At 40.8% G+C, this 23,349-nt stretch overlaps 6 protein-coding genes across 6 annotated transcripts; 4 read left to right on the forward strand and 2 right to left on the reverse strand.

Annotated features, from left to right (window-relative positions):
- Positions 1 to 427: 427 nt before the first annotated feature.
- Positions 428 to 943, reverse strand: PHACADRAFT_30206 (uncharacterized protein; the record flags this gene model as incomplete). Its single annotated transcript, XM_007397552.1, has 1 exon — positions 428 to 943. The coding sequence occupies one exon, from the start codon at positions 941 to 943 to the stop codon at positions 428 to 430; it is 516 nt and encodes a 171-aa protein (XP_007397614.1).
- Positions 944 to 1,834: 891 nt separating this feature from the next.
- Positions 1,835 to 2,590, reverse strand: PHACADRAFT_30207 (uncharacterized protein; the record flags this gene model as incomplete). The annotated part of the gene is made up of 2 exons (XM_007397553.1): positions 1,835 to 2,077; positions 2,252 to 2,590. The coding sequence occupies 2 exons, from the start codon at positions 2,588 to 2,590 to the stop codon at positions 1,835 to 1,837; spliced, it is 582 nt and encodes a 193-aa protein (XP_007397615.1).
- A 5,333-nt stretch (positions 2,591 to 7,923) lies between these two features.
- PHACADRAFT_99731 (uncharacterized protein) lies at positions 7,924 to 8,709 on the forward strand (the record flags this gene model as incomplete). The annotated part of the gene is made up of 2 exons (XM_007397801.1): positions 7,924 to 8,346; positions 8,374 to 8,709. Coding segments are annotated over 2 exons (759 nt in total), but the record flags the coding sequence as incomplete, so codon positions are not given.
- Positions 8,710 to 9,969: 1,260 nt separating this feature from the next.
- On the forward strand, positions 9,970 to 10,275 carry PHACADRAFT_54985 (uncharacterized protein; the record flags this gene model as incomplete). Its single annotated transcript, XM_007397802.1, has 1 exon — positions 9,970 to 10,275. A coding segment is annotated over one exon (306 nt), but the record flags the coding sequence as incomplete, so codon positions are not given.
- A 572-nt stretch (positions 10,276 to 10,847) lies between these two features.
- On the forward strand, positions 10,848 to 11,054 carry PHACADRAFT_197590 (uncharacterized protein; the record flags this gene model as incomplete). Its single annotated transcript, XM_007397803.1, has 2 exons — positions 10,848 to 10,898; positions 10,953 to 11,054. 2 exons carry the CDS (start codon positions 10,848 to 10,850, stop codon positions 11,052 to 11,054), a joined length of 153 nt encoding a protein of 50 aa, XP_007397865.1.
- A 4,933-nt stretch (positions 11,055 to 15,987) lies between these two features.
- Positions 15,988 to 16,491, forward strand: PHACADRAFT_98936 (uncharacterized protein; the record flags this gene model as incomplete). The annotated part of the gene is made up of 2 exons (XM_007397804.1): positions 15,988 to 16,245; positions 16,369 to 16,491. 2 exons carry the CDS (start codon positions 15,988 to 15,990, stop codon positions 16,489 to 16,491), a joined length of 381 nt encoding a protein of 126 aa, XP_007397866.1.
- Between the last annotated feature and the right edge of the window lie 6,858 nt (positions 16,492 to 23,349).

Here is a 23,349-nt window from a genome sequence, read left to right on the forward strand (position 1 = left end):
GTATTTGGCCAGAGAACCTGCATAACAGAGTGCTGGAAAGTATTGCATCAAACTGATAAAAGATCTGTGCAGTTTGATCTTTCAAACATTCTCCAAAGGGTGATCTGCTAGCATAAAACCCAAGCACTGGAGACTGTTAGTTGAAGCACAGTAACAAAAACGCAACAGGACATACCAGGTAAGCAAACTGCATCTCGCACTTATAAGTGACCCAGTTGCACAGCAGCCCCATTCATTCCAGTAATCTCCTCCAGAACATCTTTGTCAGCAAATGTCTAGTAGTGCTGTAATAGCCAGTTCAGACATCCACTGAGGTTGACCTCGGCCTCTGAAAATACAAGTAAGGTCAAACGAGAGGTGGCGCCACCTGACAATATTGATAGAGTGGGTGTACTAGGGCTAAAGTCAACTGAAGGCGTGTTAGAGATCAGAGCGGCTGGGGTGTAAGCAACGACAAGAGGACAGCTGGACATATACAGAAAGGGGAAGCATTTGAAAGTGTTATAGCGGTGGAATGGATTGAAGAGAACACAGCACGTGTGGGTAAGGCATCAAAAGCCTGTTTAGAAACAGCCGAGATTTGCTCAGCTGTGACAATCTCAGGTGCCGTCATCTTAACGACAATGCCTGCAATCAGTGATGACACTAGAAGCTCTGGATCAATGAACAAGCTGACATCATTAAAGTTATTCTCAGGTGGGCCAAATAATACAAGTGCACTGGAGTCATCAGAGAGAATAGGCAGCCTGTGCAGGTCAGACACAAAGGGCATCAGACTAGGAAGCTCCGGCAACTCTGCAAGTAGAAAGCCATTTTGAGCTTTAGGCTTGCTTGTGAACAGACTAGCAGGTGCCAGATTCTGCAAAGAAGACACATCATCATCTTGCTCTAGACTTGCAAACATTGGCTGGGTGTCAGGTGGATCGATATTTGTGGCTGGCATCGCACAGTCCTTCTTCCACCCCCTAAGGCTCAAAGCATCAAGCCTTGCAATCCCTCTCTGTCCTCTATCCTCTAACAGCAGCTCAACCTCATGTCTCGAAGCCCCGTTCGCATTCTCTGACAATGCCACTGCTGCCACTGCCTTCTTCTTTGGTTTAAAGTTCCTTGTTGAATAGTTAGCTGAAAGCTAGTCTGGTGGGCGTTCTCTCCTTCAACAAAAGCTGCTGCTAATAAATCTGCCACAGGAACAGGGAGCGCAACTGTGGTATTTGAAAGTGGTGTACATGTGCAAGATGTAGTATTGGGAGCATCAGCAGCTGTTGGAGGCACAGCACTCTCTTCAGACTCTTGTGCAGCAGTAGGAGAACAGTTCTTCAACCTTTTTCCTTCTTCTTCTTCTCATTTGCCTTTGATGCAGCCTCCTTCGCACGATCCTGGCACTTTTGCTCGAACAGGTTGTGTAGCTGAACTTGAAAGGTGGTGGTGTTCTTGGCATGAACTGGCTGCTCCCTAGAGCCGAGTCTCGTCACCTTTTACAGTATGTCTCAGTATTTATACTCATTCAAGGAATTTGCTACTTATATGATGTAGATTGGACAAATTTCATGAACTCTCCAATGATGTTTTGGGTATAGCTGACCAAGTCAAACTTGCTGAAATTTCTTGGCGAGAGACCAAGGCTCTTTTCAACGTGCGCTCTGAGAAAGCGATGGTCGCCATCGCGCGTTTCTGGTGCTGCACCCATGATCAAATATATACATGGCATGCCAGTGTGATGTGCAATGCATCTCAACAATGGGGCAACAAAGTGCGATAGACAAACCCTAGCTTTACGTGAGATTAGCACATATTTATTATTTCATATGTGATGAATGCTTACTCTGCTTGCATCTCAGAAAATACTACCACATTTTCCATATTTGCCATGTCTAAATTCTGCTCCCACTTGTCCATTCTCTGCCTCAAACTTGGCTGTGTATTCCTTCTCGAAGGCTACTTTCTTGTCTCTCAGCAGTGTGTCAAACAAATTGCACGTGATTTTGTTGCAAACTTTCAGTCGATTTGCTGTCACACTGCCACTATGACAGTTGTATTTCTCAGTAACCCAATCGCTATGTTTAGTGTAGTAGTACTGCTATAGTGGCATTGCGCATAGTTCAGTAGCCTGAGAGATGAAGTTATGAAAGACAGCAGTTCATGGATTGGAATTGCTGTCACTTGTGATTTTGCTCTTTCAGCAGTAGAATGCTTTCATTGACTACATGAGATATATGAGCTGGCCAATTTATGTCATTGATGATATGCTTACCTCATTAGTAGTGTTAACTATGTCATCATCTAATAATCCTGCAGCTCCACTCATACTCTCTTTAGCCTCTGCAATGGTCACGACCTTCCAAAACCTAGCTCCCACATCATGCCAAAATTTTCCCTGGCGCATGTTCTTCTCTTTCACCATCTTGTCGATGTCATTGTATCTCTTTATGTACTGTGAAAGGTAAGCAAGTGTCTCGCCATGAAAATGACCAGAATTTCCAGCCCTTTCACTCTTTGCTGTGTAACATTCTGCTCTCATCTTTGACTGATGTGGAAGTACGTTTAGCAGATTTTTGGCGTGCTCAAGCACAGCTTTGTTCTGCAGAGACATATTTTCACCAGTAAAAGGCTCAACCGATGTGACTATCTAGCTGGTGGACATGAACAGCATATCTAGCGAGTGCATTGCAGCTTCCTCACATTCAGATATGTCTAGTGTGTTCATCATTGTGGTAATATTTTCTGAGGGCTCATGCAGCATTGAGTAATCGTGCACAGCATGCCACCATTATGGACATTGAAAACACTGTGTTGCTGCGATTCGGCTGCATTCAGTCTTAGCAGATGTAATGTTGTGCCTCTCTTCCCTTTGCAGTTGCTCCCATGGCTAATATGAAATTTTTCTAGAGTTTATCAGGCACGTCATTGTGCTTGCTAGTCTCAACCAACTCTCTCTCATTGGCCATGCACAGCCAACCTTTCCTAGATTGCACTCGCAATGTTCTGTGCCCTGCGCACCACATCTCTACTTTTTCAGAGGTGATCAGATGCTGTACTGTCTCTCTGCCCCTTCTCGAGCCCATGTCCGATAATGAGAAATAGATTGTTAAGGTCAACACCGACACTGAGCCTAAATCTGCCTCTAAAAATGTCCGTATCCAGTGAGTAGTCTATGTGAATAGCTTTGCCAGTGAACTCACAATTTTAGGCAGCGCAAAGCTGCCTTGCAAGAAGGTTGCTCCTGTTCAAAATGCCAACATGCCCCATCAGCAGCCATCGGCACCATCTCAAGGTGCCGATGCACTCTGTTTGCAGCCGTTGCCATTAACACCAGCTTGTCCTGGTTATGATGGTGATGGTGATGACTGCATGAGGCAGTCTGGCCTTATCAGTGCATCTAAGTAGACTATCTAGTTTGCCTTGATTGGCCATCAAGTCTACTTTTTGCAGATCGATTGTTGCACTGTACATTTTAACTGTCGCGTAATCTGTAGCCAGGGTGGGGAAGTAGGATAAACAGTTGATGTAGTCAGGATTCATGCCAGATTTGAGATGATTGTATAGGTCAGCTTCAGACCATCCAGTGCGATGTGACCAGGTTTCAAACTCTGAAAGATAATCCACGAATGTTCGGTTGCCTTGTTTAATTGATATGAGCTTCTGCTTGGCTTCGTTTTTAGTGTCCACTAGTTCGAATTTAGCCAAAAACTGTTTGACAAATTCTGTCCAGAAGGAGTTGAATGGTGTTCGTCTCCTGGAAAGTTCTTCAATGTGCGAGTGAGCTCAGACTGCAGCGTCCTTTGTCATAAACAAGAGGATGGCGCAGATCATTTTACTTGCGTCCATTAACCAGTTATTATTTGCATCATAGTAACTAGCGTCATTGGCATCACGTTGCACAAACATTTCCTTGTTAGCCCTGATGTAGATGCAGAAGGCACTACGAAAGAGTCTGGCTTTTTTCGATGATTTCCTGTTAAATGTAGCCGGCTTTTTGATGATAGACCAATACCGGGTGGCAGAAACTGATGCAGTCGCAGCTGAATGTGCATTTGCAATAAACCGGTTTACATTTGTCATGAGGTCATTGACATTCTGAATGAGTGTAGACAAGAGATCCATTATATCTTGCATGGCAGCCTGGTAGACTGGTGTGGCAGGGTCAGCCAGAGGATCGGTCAAAGTGTTCCGGCCAGGAGGTCTGTTAACAGGCTGATCCATTTCAACAGTTGGTGGACTGAGATTGCCAAGGGTAAGCTCGCTGTGGTTGGTGATGTGCTCGTCCAGTCTATGTCAGCTGCGGAATTCTTGCTCTTGTTCTTTGTTTATGAACAGATAAGGCGGGACTTTGGTGGTGACAGGAGCTGTGGGGTGTTCGTAGTAATGATTTGGGCAGAGGTAATTTGTGCAAGTATTTAAATTCTCTCTGTTATTAATATGATAGTCCTGAGCTTCTTAAAAGTGACAGGTGTGGGGGAGCACTGCGCACACTAGACAAATATCTGCCACAATGTCCGATTCGTTTACAAGTATGGAAAATGGGTTTATAGAGAGTGGAAAGGGAGCTTTGAAATAATTTTGCTATTTCTAGCTCGACGAGGTGTTTGAGCACATAGTCTAGTATGTGTGGATCGAGGATTCTTTCCTCCTTGTAGTCTACATATTTGAAAAGAATATATTCGTCCAGTTTTACTACTCTAATTGAAATACCCATTGTTTCAAACTGCGCAAAGCACTATAAAAATTCAGACTTGGTTGCGCTGTAGTCCTTTAAACGGGATCCCGCCTATTTTCTTCAAGCCTGAGTCCCAACAATTCCACTCCTCGATGCTGATGATGCGAGCTACGTCTTTGATAGTGCAATAGAGATGGGCAAGATGGTCCCTGAGCTTGAAGACAGTTTTAATGTCTTTGTCAATGACACTCGAGCAGTCGAGTGTCTCGAGGACATTGAACCATTTGAGTGTAGTGGCGAACTTTAATGTAAAGATGCAAGTGAGGTCAGTGGCTGTGTATTTGGAGAAGTCGATAGTGACCTGCTTCGGAGCAATGGACATGTAGGTGGAAGCAGCAGTGATGCAATCTGCTAGAGAGCAGCTGAAGGAGGTGCTGGCATGCACATTTTGCCTGGCTCTGGCCTGATCTCACTGAGCCTGGTAATGCTGTCAGTTATCATAGACAGCGAGCTTGGCGTGTTTAATGGCGTCCCAGTTGATAGTCAGGAGTGAAGTTGACAGAGGTGGGAGTGTGAAAACGTGCTAAACAACAGCGTTGAGTTCGGCAGTGGTGTATTGATGTAGAGCACCTGCTTTGTGCTCTTGACTAAGTTGGTCGAAGACGGCTTTGGGCAGCGCACAGCAGAAGTAGGGGTGACACTTGTCTGCTAGGCATTTGAGTGCGCAAGGGCAGTCAGGCAAATTCTTGGGCACTGGTTTTATGCAGGGATTAGCGCTGCGGATGTACATCTGCCATCAATCACTAAAGAGACTTACTCTTCAAACAGAGGGAATAAACTTTTTTAAAACTGTGCACAGAGCACTGAATAGGGGGTGGGGTCTGGAGTTCGGGTGTACGGAGATCTCAACCTAATGTTGCAGACTGACATTGACTCAGCACGAGAGATTATGACATGGATCTAACTACAAGGTGGTGCAGAGCACAGTCTCATGACGATTGCACTGGCTTATTCAGCTAGCCCAATAACTAAGTAATATTAGAATACAAACAAAGGCTTACCTAGCCCAATAACTAAGAGGTTGAGATGGGGGCTAGGTAGCGACAAAAGGGCTCCTTATATACTGTTCAGATTGTGCACAGACCAGGCATTATCTAAGCGACGATAGCTATGGCATTTGCTAGTATTTAGGAGACTCAGCAGAGAAGCGGGGCCGATGTGTCATGGTATCTGACATTGTTGGGCTGACAGAGATTGGATGTCTGTTGCCAATCAGACTCAAAGGTAGAAGTTCTGATAGAGATCGGAGCGCGGCTGTTACCGAGGAAGCGTGAAGTGGTGATGAGGCGGCGGCGATGCAGGCGTGTTTTGATGTGCTGATGCGTTCCTGAGGTGTTGGCATATGGCTAGGACTTGTAAACTGGCACCAATGTGCTGACGACGTTTGGAGGGTCGTACAAACGTGGAATAAATCGGAGAAAATCGGAGAAAATGGAAAATTAATAGGAGGCTGGGGCTACGCCTATAACAACATCATTTTATTCTTCAAAATCAAAAATCATCGAAATAAAAGAGATTCCCCAGCTAGGATTGAACCTTCAACTTCTACCTAATAAGACTGCTCTCTCAAAATGCGCAATTTGCCACCTCAGACTCAACTGAGAGGAGGAGTAAGTACACCTCATACACTTCTTTCACCTCAACCACCACTATCTCCACTTACAACATGCTTCACAAATGTAACTTCTCCCAGTCTTCATGGAGATTTGGCTTGCCTCTTATTTTCTACCTTGCTTGCTACCTTCTGGTGGCTTCTATTGGCACCTTTTTAGATAGATTCACTTTGGGAACCTTTGGCACAAATCTTGAACTGAACACATGGAATGAAATGGTAACAGGCACCATTTATACAAGTCCTGTTCTGTCTTCATGCTCAGACAGACTAGACCAAAAAAGCATCCCAGTCCAATATGAGTGGAGCCTGGGTAATCAATGCTTCCAGCTATCTTGTGGCATGGCTACAGGTGCCATCTCCAGAAACCCTGTACTGTTTCCCTGCTCAGGCAGTATAAACACCACTAGAAGCAGCCTGGTCACAAATGAGTGGAGTACAGGTCCAGATAGACTCCAGCCACTTTGTGGCATGGTTTCAGAGGCCATCTCTCCAAATTCTGGCATAGTTGTAGGCACCAGCTTTACTCCTATAAGCCCTGCACTGTCTGACCAAGCAAGCAGTTTAAATACTTGTAAACTTGTAAACTTGTATTTGATTGCTGGTACAAATAAAACTATAAACCTGAATCTTGATCTTTGGAATAAATCTTCATACTATACTCTACCATGGTAGTATCTGTATGCTACACCTAGCAGACAAGTTATTGACACTGTACACATGGTTTATACTCTGCTATATCAACATGTGCAGTATTCTCATGATTTTATCAATCAGCTAAGGAAATTAGTCATATTCTCTTCAACTTACTTCTCCTATGATCTCAATCTAACCAAGTCTATCCAGCTAATATCACAGAAACTGACTGATGATTGTGAATCACCTGAGTTTATGATTGGTGGAGGTATAAATACTGTACAGTCCAAACAAAAGTGGACAGCTGAGGAGTTATTGGAATTTAATCCTATAGCTAATGTAGTGCAAGGCAAGACTTATTGTATTGCTGGTTATATACAGGCTTCAAATAGAAATATTTTCTCCAATGTTACTACAGCTGCTATTCCTTTATCAGCTCTTTGTAACAGAGCTACAAATTACATACTTATTACAATTGGCCAGAAGCATGGTGCAATTTATAGCAAGATGCATAGTGAAAGAGCATCTATTGTGGCTAAGCTAACTCAGCATAAATGTACACATTGTCCAGAGTTTATAACTGTATATGAGCCAAACAAAGATACCAAGTCACATGTCCAAAGAAGTAAGGCATATTACCAGTCTCATTCTACTAAAATACAACAGAAAAAGTATACACAATACCATGAAGAAAAGACAGGCAATGAAGACTATAAAGTTCAAAGAAAGAAGTATGATCAGACCAGATATAAGGCCTTACAATTTACACCAAGGCCTTTAACAAATGATCTGATTACTGACATTGTCAATGGCTTCTGTGAGCAAACATCCTTTGTAAACCTTGAAGAATAAAGTCGTGCTGCATGTGGTGCTTTAAAGTCAGTCAAAGAGTTGACTTTACTTCAAGATATTGATCAGAGCTTGCTATTCCACTTACAAGTTCTTGGTATAACTTGTTGTGAGAGACTCTACAAAGCAACCAATTGAGGATATATCTGGACCTGTACTTGATAAGAGCTGTAAGCATATATGCTCAAAGTGCCATGATAGCTGCTTGCAAGAACGAAGAATTCCTCACTTAGCCTTAGCTAATGGTCTTTGGATTGGTCAAGTTCCACTACAGCTCCAAGGCTTATTATGGACTGAGCAGCTGCTCATAGCCAAGGTGATCAGAAACTATTGTGTTGTAAGAGTATCCAAGTCAAAAATGCATAAATTGCGAGCAAATGCTGTATGTCGTGCTGTATCTATGCCTAAAATACTCTCAGTCTTACCACCAAAGCGTGAGGAACTTGATGATGTATTGGCATTCTTGTATATTGGTCCAACTAGGCCTACACCTAAGGATTACAAGTGCACACCATTTTTAATCAGATATAATTATGTGTTAGCTGCATTGAAGTAGCTCAAGCTTAATCACTGTGACTACATAGATGTTGAAATCTCTAAGGACAATATGGCAGAGTATCCAGAAAATGTTCCACCTGTCAATGTAGATTACCCTGAAGCACAGACCACAAAAAATGCAGAATCTATGGCTGTAAATGATAATGAGGAAGAGGATGGAACAAGTGAAGGAAACTGCCCATTTACTGTCCATACCTTGACTTCTCATCAGCTTACTGACCTGCTCAACAGAGATGAGCGTGGGACTATCAGAAACAAGGCTTCGAAACACTTCAAACAAGGTGGAAAGGCTTTAATCATGAGCGGATTGAGTAGACTACTACTGGAGGTTATTTGCTAGCTAACAAGAACAACTTTGACCAAATCTCTACTCATCTACTCAACACCAAGGACTTTGTGCTTACAGAAATGATTGAGAAGCTTGAGAAAGGCCTTGTAAAGACTGATGACTTGACACCGGAGCAACAAGAGTGTTGCAAATTATCAATGATATAGACTATATAGGAGCACATGTACCTGCATCTAGAACATGCCACAAGCACATGAGAAACCAGATCTGGTTCTTGACATCATATCTTGGTGCTCCAAGTTGGTTTATTACATATGCTCCTGCAGATATTAAGCATCCAATTGCCATCTATCTTGCAGACACCAATGAGAGAATTTTCCCTGCCAGGCTATCAGAGAATGAACGCTTTAGGCTTATAGCAAATAATCCTGTAGCTGGAGCTCGATTTTTCAAGATTATGACTGAAGCTTTTATCAAACATGTGCTTGGTTACAACAGTAAACATGCAGGATTGTATGGCAAGACAGCTGGATATTATGGAACTGTTGAACAGCAAGGTAGATTGACTCCACATATGCACATGCTTATATGGATCAAGCACTCTTTAACTCCTCAAGAAATTAGAGATAAAATGATGGATTCAGAGTCAGAGTTCCAGAAGAGAATAGTGGAGTATTTGGAAAGTGTGCATATAGGCGAATTTATTGGCAAGACCATGACAGAGGTAGTTAATGATCTTGAGGTGGAGAGAGCAAAGAACCCTTCCAGACAGGATCCTACAACTACCTTGCCAAAGTCTGTACCTTCTCCATGTGGTAGTGATTGCCAACACTTGTGTATAGCCTGCAATTCAAGCATGTTATGGTGGGAACAGTTCACTAAGACAGTGAATGAGTTGCTCTTCTTGGCCAATGTGCACTCCTGTAACAAAGGCTGTAAGAACAACAAGTATGGTACCTGCAAATGCATATTTCCTCGTCCAATCCTGCTAGAGACTCAGGTAGATCCAGAGACAGGTGCTCTGAGCTTGAAGAAAGGAGAGGCCATGCTTAACACCTTTCCACCTGTGCTTACATATCTTCTGAGATGCAACACTGATGTCACAAGCTTACTTATTTGGTACAGCTATCAAGTCTGTTGTAGCTTGTTACAGACTATATTACCAAGTCACTATTGAAGACACACACCATGTTTGAAGCTGTGAAGAGGATATTTGCCAGAGAGTCAGAGATGTTAGCTGGGCAGGATAGCAGAGCAGTCAAGGTCAGAAAGGTACTCACAAAGGTTGTAAACTCTCTGACTTCACAAAGTGAGATTGGTGGCCCCATGGCATGCATGTATCTGCTAGACCATCCAGACCACTACACCAGTCACTTATTCCAAAGGTTTTATTGGAGATCATATGTGAATGAGGTCAAGAAAGCATGGGAACCTGCTCTATCTGGAGAGGAAGGCAAGAAGAATCAGTCAGAAGATCAGAAGATTGTAATAGCCAACAATGGAGGCAAAGTCATTGGAGTTAACACTGTGATGGATTACATGTATAGACCTGAGAAGTATGAGTCATTATGCTTGTATGACTGGGTAAGAAGATTGGTGAAAGGCAAGATGTCTAAGAGAATGGCTGAAGGCAATGAAAGAGAGGGAGAGTTTCTTGTAAATGAGATCTTCATGTCACACAAGTGGACAGGTCGAAGTTTGAAGTTTCTGTTATTTCCTGTGTTGCTACAGCTTCTCTGCCCTATTATCATTCTTCTCTCCCATATCTCTATATCCTGGAATATCCTCATCTTTTTCGCTATTTTCTTTCTCTTTCTATCCACAGTAGACCATTACTTCATCTGCTCCAGTGTCAGGCTTGGATCTGATTAGATAAGTAGATAAGCGCCTTCTGATGCGCCCTTATGTCTCTGGAGGCTTGTGTTTGGGCCTTCTTCAGTTGCTCGTCCGCAACCTCCAGGTCAGTAGTTGTATCTTTGCCTTAATAAACTTCAGTTGCTCATCCACAACCTCCAGTTGTGGTCTCCAGCACTCCTCTGGTCGAGTTTACCTCCCAGATTGAACAGTTTCTGGTGTAGTGGAATCTTAGAGATCAGACCTGGATATCCAAATCAGAGGCAAATCATTTGGAGGCCCTTGACATATACCTAGTTAAGCTTGGTGTTAAGCATGTTAAAGACCTTGCAAGGATGGCCAAGGATCATGTCAAGGAAGAGAACTATGTAGAGAATGATCAGCTTGTAGAACTAGATTGGAACTCAACTGAAGATCAGTCCCTTAGACAAGAAGACTAGGAAGAAGAAGAGGTTGAATACAAGCAGGAGTTTAGCCAGGACAAGGACAGTTCTGATCCAGATCCTACCACTTCTGATGAGCCCAATGACTTCACAGCATAGGCAAGATCTACAGAAGACCATCCACAACATAGCACACATCATGTGCACATGTGCATAGAGGCAGAAGCCAAAGTCCCAGACTTTATTGGTGGAGCATTACCTAGAAAGGATAAAGGCAACAGGGAAGACTATTGCATGACCATGCTTACTCTGTTCAAGCCCTGGCGCACTGGCAAAAATCTCAAGTCAGAAGAGAACAGCTGGAATGATATCTTTACTGATCATTTATTTACTCTAAGACAATCAGAGCTTATGAAATTCTTCCAAGTGCGCTATGAGTGTAATGATGCCAGAGATGATGCTGCAGCTAGAAAGAAGGGCCTTGCCTCAGGTGATATGCCATCTAATATAGATGAGGATATACAAGAGTATCTGGATAATCTTTACTATGGTGTTGAATCACTTGACCAGCTTAGTGAAGAGCAGCTTACTGGGATAGCTGATGAGTACAAGGAGTGGTCAAGGGACATATTGCCAGACTGTCCAAGATGCAAGATGCTGAACGCTTATTACATACTACTGGGGCTATGGAAAAATCTAGTAAAGATATCAAGGCATGGATCACACAGATTAAGGTCCAATCTGGTCAAGAAAAGTCAGCACATGGATGGAAAGAGCTTCTGGCCAATAAAAGAGCAGATATTCTCAAGGTTAAGCATGGCCAGACAAGTGAGGCTATGAAGGCAAAGACATAGAACAGTTCAGAGGATATTAATACTGTTAAAATCATTAACAAGTCATACTTGGATGACTTCTTTGTACCTCCATCTCCAGAGTCCAAGAAGCTTATTGATGATACTATCAAGAAGTTCCCCTTGAACAGAGAGCAGATAAGAGCCTTCTGCATCATTGCCAATTATGCTAGCAAGCCCTCTGGTGAACAGCTCAAGATGCATCTTGGCGGCATGGCAGGCACAGGAAAATCACAAGTAATCAAAGCTCTTACCCATTTCTTCAATGAGCGCAATGAAGGCCATAGATTCTTGTGTATGGCACCTACTGGAGCTGCAGCTTCACTCATTGGAGGATCTACTTATCACCATGTGCTGGGCTTCAGTGCCTATGATGGACAAGATAAATATTCAAGTTATAGTTCAGCATCTGCTGCTGTAGACAATCTGCATGGTGGAGAGTATATCTTCCTGGATGAAGTGTCAATGGTGGATAACAATGAGTTCTACAAGATATGTGAGCAGATGTGTATAGCCAGGAATAAGCCTGATGAGCCATTTGGAGGAATTAACATCATTGTAGCTGGAGACTTTGCTCAACTGCAACCTATAGCCTCTGGTAATGTTTTGTATGCTGGAAGTGTTACATCTGCTCAACACTCTACACACTCTGTACACAGCCAGAAGGTAGCTATTGGTAAGGCTCTGTGGCACCAGTTTACTACAGTGGTTATTCTGAAGCAGAACATGAGACAGAAGAGTTAGACAGCAAATGATGGGAAGCTAAGGAATTGCTTGGAAAATATGCGTTATGGAGCCTGCACAGATGCAGATATTAAGTTGCTGAACTCAAGGATTGTAGGACAAGCAAATGGTAGACCCAAGCTGTCAGATCCCAGGTTTCACTATGTATCCATCATCACCTCATGGAATGCCCACAGAGACAAGATAAATGAAGTGAGATATGATCCAGTCCAATTGATTTGGAAGTTGACTTCAAACCAACTACCTATGTTAACTTCACTTGTCAAAGCATGCAAGTCAGCAGAAAGGAAGGACTTGTCCTTGAACACTGCCAGAGACTCAATCAGAGCTAAGCTGCATAAGATAGACCCTGTAGAGTTCCCACTACATGCCAATGAGGGCACTGAAATTTATGAGCTATGTAGCTATATGCTTGGACCATTAGAGGACTTCTGGCACAAGGAATACATATGCACATCATGTGAGACCAGTGAGATCATTGGTAGAAGCAAGAATATGACCTATTCTGACTTGTTCCTTGTATACTCCCTATACAGATGGCAGAGGCAAGGCATCATGAGTGATACTGCCCATAAGAGAACTCCACTAGAGTGGTTACATGCCAACACAAGACAAATAGCCAATACAACATGCAACAGCTGTGGTACCAAGCTAGTGAAGGTAGTAATCATAGATGATATGCCTCAATTTCTCAAGTTCAAAGTTGATGAAGTTACTGTCAAGTGGACTTCTATACTGGACTTGGACAGATGCAAGTACAGGCTATGTGGATTTATGTATTATGGCAATGAGCACTTTACAGCAATAGTCCTACGCTCATCTCTGTTGCGCAAGTCAGTAAGCTGATCAGAAGTCAAGGTATGGACAGTAAATGGGCAGTTTCCTTCACTTGTTCCATTAGCCAAGGCTAAGTGTGGAACTCTTTGTTCTTGCAAGCTATCATGGCACTTTGAGCATATATGCCTACAGCTCTTATCAAGTACAGGACCAGATATATCATCAATTGGTTGCTTTGCAGACTGTCTTTCACAACGGGTTATATCAGAGGCTTGTAAGCAGGTCAGTAAGCCTTGGTCAATATCTTGAAGTAAAGTCAACTCTTTGACTGACTTTAAAGCACCACATACAGCACAGCCATATTGTTCAAGGTTTACAAAGGATGTTTGCTCATAGAAGCCATTAACAATATCAGTAATCAGGTCATTTGTTGGGGGCTTTGGTGGAAACTGCAAGCTTTTATATTTGGCCTGGTCATACTCCTTTTTCTGAGATTTGTAGTCTTCACTGCTTGCTTTTTGTTCATGGTATTGTGTAAGTTTTCTTTGTTGAATTGTTGTAGAATGAGACTGATAGTATGCCTTACTTCTTTGGGCATGTGACTTGTTATCTTTGTTTCGCTCATATACAGTTAGAAACTCTGGACATTGTGTACAAATGTGCTGAGTTAGCTTAGCTACAATAGTATAGGCTCATTGTTTCATTTCCACCAGTAGTCAAGTATAGGTTCACAAGTTTACTAGTTTCTAAACTGTCTGCTTGGTCACACAGTGCAAGGCTTATTGGATTATACCTGGTGCCTGCAACCAAGCCAGAATTTGGAAAGATGGCCTCTGTAGCCATGCCACAAGGTGGCTAAAAGCTTTGTTCACCCAGGCTCCACTCATATTGGACTGGAATGCTCTTCTGTTCTAGCCTGTTTGAGCATGAAGACAGGACAGGGCATTTGGAGATGGCCTCTGTGGCCATGCCACAGAGTGGCTAGAGGCAGTTATATCCCAGGCTCCACTCATTCTCAACTGGGAAGCTCTTTTAGTCTAGCCTGTCTAAGCCAGAAGACAGGACAGGGCTTTTGGAGATGGCCCCTGTAACCATACCACAAAGTGGCTGGAGGCATTTATGACCCAGGCTCCACTCAATCTCAACTGGATTGCTCTGCTTGAATAGCCTGTCTGAGCAAGACAGGGTAAAGCTTTTACAAATGGTACCTCTAACCATTTTATTCCAGTTCAGTTCAAAGTTTGTGTCAAAGGTTTGTGAAGTGATTTTGTCTAAGAAAGTGCCAGTAGAAGCCACCAGAAGGTAGCAAGCAAGGTGAAAGATCAGGGGCAAACCAAATCCCCATGAAGACTTGGAGAAGTTACACTTGTGAAGCATATTATAAACAGAAATAGTGATGGTTAAGGTGAAAGAAGTGTATGAGGTATACTTACTCCTCCCTTCAGTTGGGTCTGAGGTGGCAAATTGCGCATTTTGGGAGAGCAGTTGCCTTATTGGGTAGAGGTTGGGGGTTTAATTCTGGCTGGGGGATCTTTTTCATTTCGATGATTTTTAATTTTGAAGATTAAAATGAAGTGATATCATGGCAGATAGTTGGACTATATATTTCTATAAGATATATATAAGTGTTGTGAGATGGTAGAATGGAGTAGAATAGCTACTAAGTGTGGTAGCTTTTAGAATTAAACTTTATACACAAGATCATAACTATATGCTTAATTATAAGCTCATATGTCTGAATATGTACAATATAGTAGCCTAATACTTGCAAGGCACAGTAAGGGAGACTTTTAGAATATCCATGTGAATTATGGACATATATTAATCTGTAGAGAGAAGTAAGAGCAATGAATGTATAGCACATTTTCAGTAATTCCAAATAACTTCTAGTAATTCTAAATATATTCACAGTGGTGCTGGCTAGTATGGACAATAGAAATATAAAATAGTAAATGATTGTAGCCACTGTCAGGTTCACAATCCATTGTGCAACACTGTGCACTAAGCTTTAAAGCCAGTAGTCAGCACTTTATCACTGAACCATGATCTTGAACTATTCTCATACTAGGTATACAGTTAGTATGTATATAGCAGACCCTATGCTACATGGTATCAATGGACAAAAATATGTGAGAAAGAGTAAAAGTGATGAAGAGGGCAAAACGTGCTGTGGCGCCTATTGTGTGCTTAATCTAGCATTTTCTCATGCTTTGTTCTTTCCAAATCACCTCTTTAAACAATTAATTTGGTATATCTTTTTTTATATTCTGGACTCTCTCAACATGCTCTATCTGATTGTATAACAATCATCTAAATGTTGTGCCTTTTGAGAATGGTCTATCTGTGAAATTTGTCTAAGTTCCTAGCTCAAGCACAAAACACAGTGCTGAAGAGCCAGAACAGATTTCTATATGTTCAAACAATTATTGTCATGTAGAACTATGTAATAGGTATATAGAGGCCAAGTTTCATGTTAATAGCTCAAATATTGATAACTACAGAGAGTTAGGTAGATTTTGGTCTGAAAGTAAACTAACTTCCAAAGTGCTACTTCAAATAGAACATTTCTTTATTACATTCAAAAATCATAACCCAACAAGTTCAGGGCCAATGATTAGAAGATTCAATTTTCCAATTCCCTCATAAAAGATGACAAGGCAAAGAAGCCAAACTCATGGGCCACAGTATAGAAAAGGCTCTACATTGTACAAAAATGGCCTATGTGGACGGAACATAAAAACAAGTTTCTAAACACATATAAAATGAAAGATTCAAAGCCCAAAGCCATGGCTGATTTTCACTATATAACTCAAAATGCCCATGAAACAGTCAATAGATATAACATCAGATTCAACACCTTTGTAGCTGAAGCCCAAGTAGTCAATCCTGATGCAGATGGTAATCTTATGCAGCAGTACTTCTGCAGCATTGACCATTTCATTAGCAAAACACTACTTCCTCACATGCCAGCAGGAGCAGTGCTTTCAGAATGGCAAGCAGCTGCACAGGAATATGAGAACTGCCACAATATCTTCCTGCATATTTGAAACGCTGGAATAGCTCACCACTCAAGCAATGCCAATTAGAGATAAGGAAATTAGACCCAAACCCAACAAGACCCAGACGCGATGGACATTGATGCAATTGCAGTTAGCAGAAACCAAGTACAATGCTACAACTGCAACAAGTTTAGGCATATGACAAGAGAATGCCAGGAAGAATGACACAATAGAGGATTTAATTGCAGACAAGGTCGAGACAGAAAATGTAGTGGTCAACAAGAAAACTGACGAGGAGGATACTAAGGATATTCCAACAATGGACAATTCATACATGCTACTCAGATAGAGGAAACCTCCAGCATCACCATCACTTCATCAGATGCCACCAGGCCCTTGGATGTAAATGCCATTTAAGTGCTTCCTATCAAATGATTTGACAGAATTGCTTGCAAATATCACAGCAAACACTCAGAAACACAGAAGAATTTTATCCAGTGAGGTCAACACCAGCTGTTGAACCTCATCAACTCTCATTTTCATCTGTACTAGTAGCTGATATGCAAGCACAGTCTATGAAGGTTTTGGTTACCTTAAAATTGAGTGAGAACGCTAGAACCAAAGTCCAAGCTCTGATAGATTCAGGAGCACAAGGAAAATTCATCGACCAAGTCATAGTCTGCAAAGCAGGACTAAATGAAAAACCTCTGGCATAACCCATTTCAGTATTTAATATAAACAGCACACCCAACCAGCTAGATTTCATTTGCAACTATGTAGAACTCACTCTTCTCATCAATGATAGATAACAAAAGAAACAACTTCTCGTCATTCACCTAGAAAAACAAGATGTCATTCTAGAAATGGATTGGCTCAAGGAAAACAATCCACAAATTGACTGGCGAGCAGGAACACTAGACTTCACTTCACAAAAAGTGGTCATTGAAGACTTCCTGAATGATGAAGAAAGAATTATCCAGGTGGTCACAGCTGATGACAATCTTAAGGATCATATTCTGGTTGAAAGATTAGGAGGAACTATTTCAACATGAGATAGTGAAAAGGCCATAGGACTCGACCTAATGACATTCCAAACAGTAACAATCTTGGCACAATCTAGAATGAAAATCTCCACTAGCATTAAAGTTAAACCACTAAAAGGAACATACGCTCACATTGCTTCCTGATGTAGACTAGCTTTGAAAGGAATTGACGTTGCTGCAGAAGTAGTAGACAGAGATTATACAGGCAAAGTACAAGTCATCTTGGTCAACAACAACGATATTCTGTTTGAAGTCAAGGAAGAAGAGCAGATAGCACAACTCATTATAGAATAAGCACTAAAACCTAACATTAAGAAAGTCCCACTGCTACCAAAGATAGAACATGGAAAGGAAGGATTTGATTCTACTGGACTTCAATCCGCTTTTAACAGGCTACTTGACATAATTATCTGAGCACTCAGAATGGCCAGCAACTCTCTATACCTGGTAGTGTTTCAAATAAGGTTATTTGACATAGTAAACGAACTTGAAGATCTAAGCGAAGAAACTCTCCCTATATTTTATCTCTCAGGAACTGGCCAAATACTTACTACAGATATCAGAAATTCCCTCACTGAAGCAATTCTATCGCTGAATATAAGAGCAAAGATCAATCCAGCTATGGAGCTAGCTCAGAAGGCAGAACAACAGAAATATGCTGCTGACATTTCGAAATACTTCCAAGCATATTCCGAAGTATTCAAGAAGAAGGCAGTAAAATAGTTCTCTGAATCACAACTCTACGACCATGGAATTGACTTGAAACCAGAATTTGTACCCAAGAATTGCAAGGTCCATCTGTTATCACCAGAAGAAGAAGTAAAACTCAATGAGTTCATTGACAAGAATTTACAAAAAGATTATATTCACCTCTTCAAGTCATCTATGGCATTAAAAATGAAGACCAATAGAAAGTGGTGTTCAAAACCAGTTGAGAATTAACGTGGACTGGCATTGACACAGCACGAGGAATACTGCGTAGATCTAACTACTAGGCGATATGAAGCACGGTCTCGCAGCAATTGTACTAACTTGTTCAGCTAGCCTAATAAGCAGGTATTCATTAGTAAGTATGCTAAATACAAAACAAAGGCTCATCTAGCCCAATAACCAAGAGGTTGAAATGGGGACTAAATAGCAATAGAGAGAGTCTTTATATACTGTTTAGATCACCTACAAACCAGGCATTACCTAAGCGACTGTACCTATAATAGATGACTCAGTGGAGAAACAAGAGCTGGTGTGTCATAGTATCTGATGTTGTTGGGCTGACAGAGATTAGATGTTCATTGCCAATCAGACTTGGAGATAGGAAGTCTGATGGAGATCAAAGTGTGGCTGTTACTGAGAAAGCGTGATGTGGTGATAAGGCAGCAGCGATGTAGGCACATCTGATGCACTGATGTGTGCCCATTGGTGATGCAGTCCTGAGGTGTTTAGTGCACAGCTAGGACTTGTAAACTGGTGCCAATGTGCTGACAACATTTGGAGGGTCATACAAATGTGGAATAAATCACAGAAAATCAGAGAAAATGGAAAAATAATAGTAGGCTGGGGCTACGCCCATGACAAGGATTGTATGAGCCAATGGTAATGTTCTTTGGCTTGTATAATTCCTCAGCCACATTTCAAGCTATGATGAACAACTTTTTCAAGGACATGATCAGAAAAAGTTGGCTACAGATTCACATGAACAATCTACTCATTTGCAGCAATGACTCAAAAGGCCTTCAAAAAAAGACACTCTGTGTGGTACAATGACTTCAAGAAAATAACCTATTCCTCAAGCCCAAAAAATGCATATTTGATGTACCAGAAGTTGAATTCCTTGCAATGATTATAGAACACAACCAAGTCTCCATGAATCCAATCAAAGTTAAAGACGTGCTTAAATGGCTAACGCCAACCACAGATAAACAAGTTAGAAGATTTCTAGGCTTTGGCAACTTCTACAAAAGGTTCATTGATCACTGCTCCAATATTGTCAAACCCCTTGTCAAACTAATAAGAAAGGACACTCCTTTCATTTAGTCAAAAGATTGTCAAGACACATTCAATGAATTAAAGAAATGCTTCACCACTGCTCCAGTACTCATCATGCCCAACACTGCAAAACCTCTCATTCTCAAATGTAATGCATCACTAGTCACCACTGCAGCAGTTCTCCAACAACAAGATGTCAATGGAGACTGGTATCCAGTGGCATATTTATTGCAATCTCTACTCCCAGCTAAAAGGAATTATGAAATCTATAACCAAGAACTATTGGCTATCATTTGAGCACTTGAAACATGATATCATTACCTGCAAGAGGCCAAAAATACAATCTGCATCCTAACGGATCACAAGAACCTCACGTATTTCTAATCACCCTAATGACTCGACAGATAACAAGCACAATGGCACCTCTTTATATTCCAGTTCGATTACAAGCTGCATCATTGTCTCAGAAGCCAACTTGTGCAATCTAATGCACTCACTAAGAACACACCCACACATATAGCAGATGACAATGTGGATTTAATATTTCTACCCAACAAAGTATTTGCAACAATGGCTATTCAGTCTCTGCACATCGCTACAGACTTTCTTGCAGTACAAAGTGACACGATGCTAGAACCAACCTTTGATAAATCATTCAAGGCCCATGTAGCACGCTACATGAAGATAGACATGTACGCCACCATGATCAAAAAGTCTATCAACAATGAAGCGCTGTTATTTCCAGCACAAACTACACAAAATAGATGGCAAATAACTGATGGTCTTATGTACTTCCAGAATAGATGCTATGTGCTAAGCAATTTTGCACTTTGAAAGCGTATTGTCAAGACATACCACAATTCTCTGGTTGGAGAACATCCAGGATACTTCAAAACTGCCGAGTTAGTGGCGCATGTGACTTCTTCTGGCCAGGATTATGGTTTTTTGTCTTATTCTTTGTACGAGGATGTGTGGCATGCCATAAAATGAAGGTCAATACACACCCAACCAAATCACTGCTGCAGCCAATCACCACTCACTACTGAGACCAATCATTCTCCTGCGTCACATGCGACTTTATTATGGCACTACCACTATCATCCAACTACTCAGCAATGATGGTCATTCTCAACCACAACTCTATGAAGGAAGTAATTATTATCCCTTGCACCAAGAAAGTGGACACTATCAAAACAGCTACGTTGTATCGCTGTAATGTGTTTCAAAGGTTTGGACTGTCTAACAAATTCATCTCAAATTGAGAACCACAATTTAACTTGCTATTCATGAAGGAACTATAGAAAGCAATCAAAGTAGAAGGACGAATGAGCGCAGCTCATCACCCTCAAACAGATGGCAAAACAGAACACATGAATAGAGAAATTGAGGCATACTTATAAATCTTCTGCTCAAATCATTCTCATGACTGGGCAGACTTTATCACCAACCTCAAATTTGCGGTCAACAATCAAGAATATTTGGCCATGAAGCACTCTTTGTTTTTTTTCATGTATGGATCACATCTTTGAACATTTCTCACAGTATTTGCACGAACAAAAGTACTCTCTGTCAATGAGTGGCCCCAGATAAGGGAAAAGGCACACAAGGAAGCTCAGTCAGCACTTGAATTTACCACAGCTCAGATGGCCAGCTGACTACATCAGAAGTTCACGCCATTCCAGGAAGATCAGAAGGCGTAGCTTGAGATGACTCATTATAAAGATGGATATTCTCTCAAAAAGCTGGCTTTCAAGCAACACGGATCCTTCAAGATCCAGAAGGTCTTATCAAAATTCATGTACAGATTAGCCTTACTGGGCACAATGAAGATCCATTCCATAGTACACACATCTCTGCTATCTCTTTACTATGAAACAGCACAGCATGGCAAGAACTTCCTAGAACCATCACCTGACATTGTCGATGGAGGTGATACTTGCACACAGATCCTGATATGGACACACGCAGTATCTTATCAGATGGAAAGACTGGCCAATGGCAGAAAACTCATAGGAACCCGAAGGACACTTGAAGAATGCAGTAGAAGTCTTTGAAGCATATAAAAGGATGAAAAGGATAATCCCCAAAGAACAGTAGCAGCCACTCACTACCACTACCAACAAATCAACAGCATGCCTTCCTACTCCTACACCAATGTCAATAGTGAACTCACTAACTCTTGCGAGCAGACTCCTGCTATTGTCTTCATTGTCGACTCCTTCAAAGGAGATGAAGAGTATGCTCTCTCTAATAAGATTCTGGAGTGAATTAAACACACACGGCTCACATCTGGACAGCTCTTCTTTGAAGCAGTGCACCAGTGACGTGATGCCCACCTCATACATGTCTTCGAGGAGTTGGCCAGAAAAGCCAGACGTGACTCCAACATGGACAACAACGAGCCGATCTCTATTCCCATGCTACAGAACATTCCTCCAAGATGCAAACCAGTCACCATTGTCAATGTCTCTGTCCGAGATGAGACCGGAGAAAAACAGCAACAGAAGATTGTCAATAAGTTTGAAGAAAGGGTGAAAGAAGAAAGGCTCAGAGAATACCTCAAGAACAGGGCAAGGAGTGAAAAGGCACGAGCTAGGCAAAGTGGATGGACGAACAAGCTCACTAGTATTGTCTATAGCATGCAGGTCTTCAGAGTCCTACTTGATGCATTTGAGGACTCAGTCACCAGCGCGATATTTGCAAGCTTTATGAAGAAAACCAAGCTCATGGAAGAAGCCCATCTGGAAAAACCCAGTTTGTTAATTTAACAGTAAATAGCAGTAATGGGTGCTCTTTCAATATTCATAAAATATTATTTTATTCTTGCTTTGTTAGATGAGGTAATTAGTTAAATGAGTTCAGCCAACACTTTCTATATGTTAGATACAATAACTGCATCTTATATCAGCTAATCTGTTCTCTCTTCATTAGTGCAAAACTTTTAGTTTGTTAAATATATTAATTAGTTCTCCATTTGTTATAAAAATGTTAAAACTGTTATTTCATTCTGTGAATACTAATCTGAAGTTCTTATCATTCTATTTTTGTTAGCTGTACACTATATCTGCTAAACAGTTCATCATTTATTCAAATTACAATATATTTGCTAATTTGTTCTTTGAGTGTTAATCATAAGTTCCTTGTATATTATTTGTGTAAAGGTACAATATATTTATTTAGCAGTTCACTGCTTATTATGATTATATTATATTTGCTAATCTGTTCTCTCAATACTTATTACAAGTTTTTTGTATGTTATTTTTGTGAAAGATACATTCAAACTGTTAAACGGTTCACTATTTCTTGATGTTACATTATATTTGCTAATCTGTTCTTAGAATGCTATTTATACACTCTTTGTACACACTTCTTGTTAGCTATATACTTATACTGCTAAGCAGTTCACTATCTATTAATGAAATACTATAAATGTTAATCTGTTCTCAATATGTTAGCTGCAAGTTCTTTGTATACTATTCTTGTTAGCTACACATTATGCATGCTCAATAAATCATTATTTGTTATTAAATAATCGAATATTAATCTGTTCTTTTAATATTAATCATAAGTTCTTTGCATATTATATTTGTTAGCTACATATTACTTACACTTATTAGCTCACTGTTTGTTATTAGTATACTATTAGTACTAATTTGCTCTGCAAATATAAGTTTAAAGTTTTTATAGTAAATATACAATATATTCTCTATTAACAGATACATTTGATATTATATTATACACACTTGAGCTACTATCAGTGCTATTTAGAAATAAGTGTATATGTATGTTTTTATTATTTAACAGATATAAATATCTTTATAGCTTAGCTATTTCAATAATGTGTTATATCTTTAATATATTATAGCAGTGTCACATAGTATAAAATTTTGCTAAAGCACAGTTATATGTGATCTAGTAAACTGTAGTATTTTATAGTTCTTATAATATATATCTATTTTCCAGCCATTTTTGCCACATTTTTAGCACACTCAGTATTTGTATTAAAATAATACCTCAGAAAGATGCTACTAGTATTCTAGTGTAAAAGTTATATATA

Source organism: Phanerochaete carnosa, assembly GCF_000300595.1.
Source record: "Phanerochaete carnosa HHB-10118-sp unplaced genomic scaffold PHACAscaffold_7, whole genome shotgun sequence".
Lineage (NCBI taxonomy): Eukaryota > Fungi > Basidiomycota > Agaricomycetes > Polyporales > Phanerochaetaceae > Phanerochaete > Phanerochaete carnosa.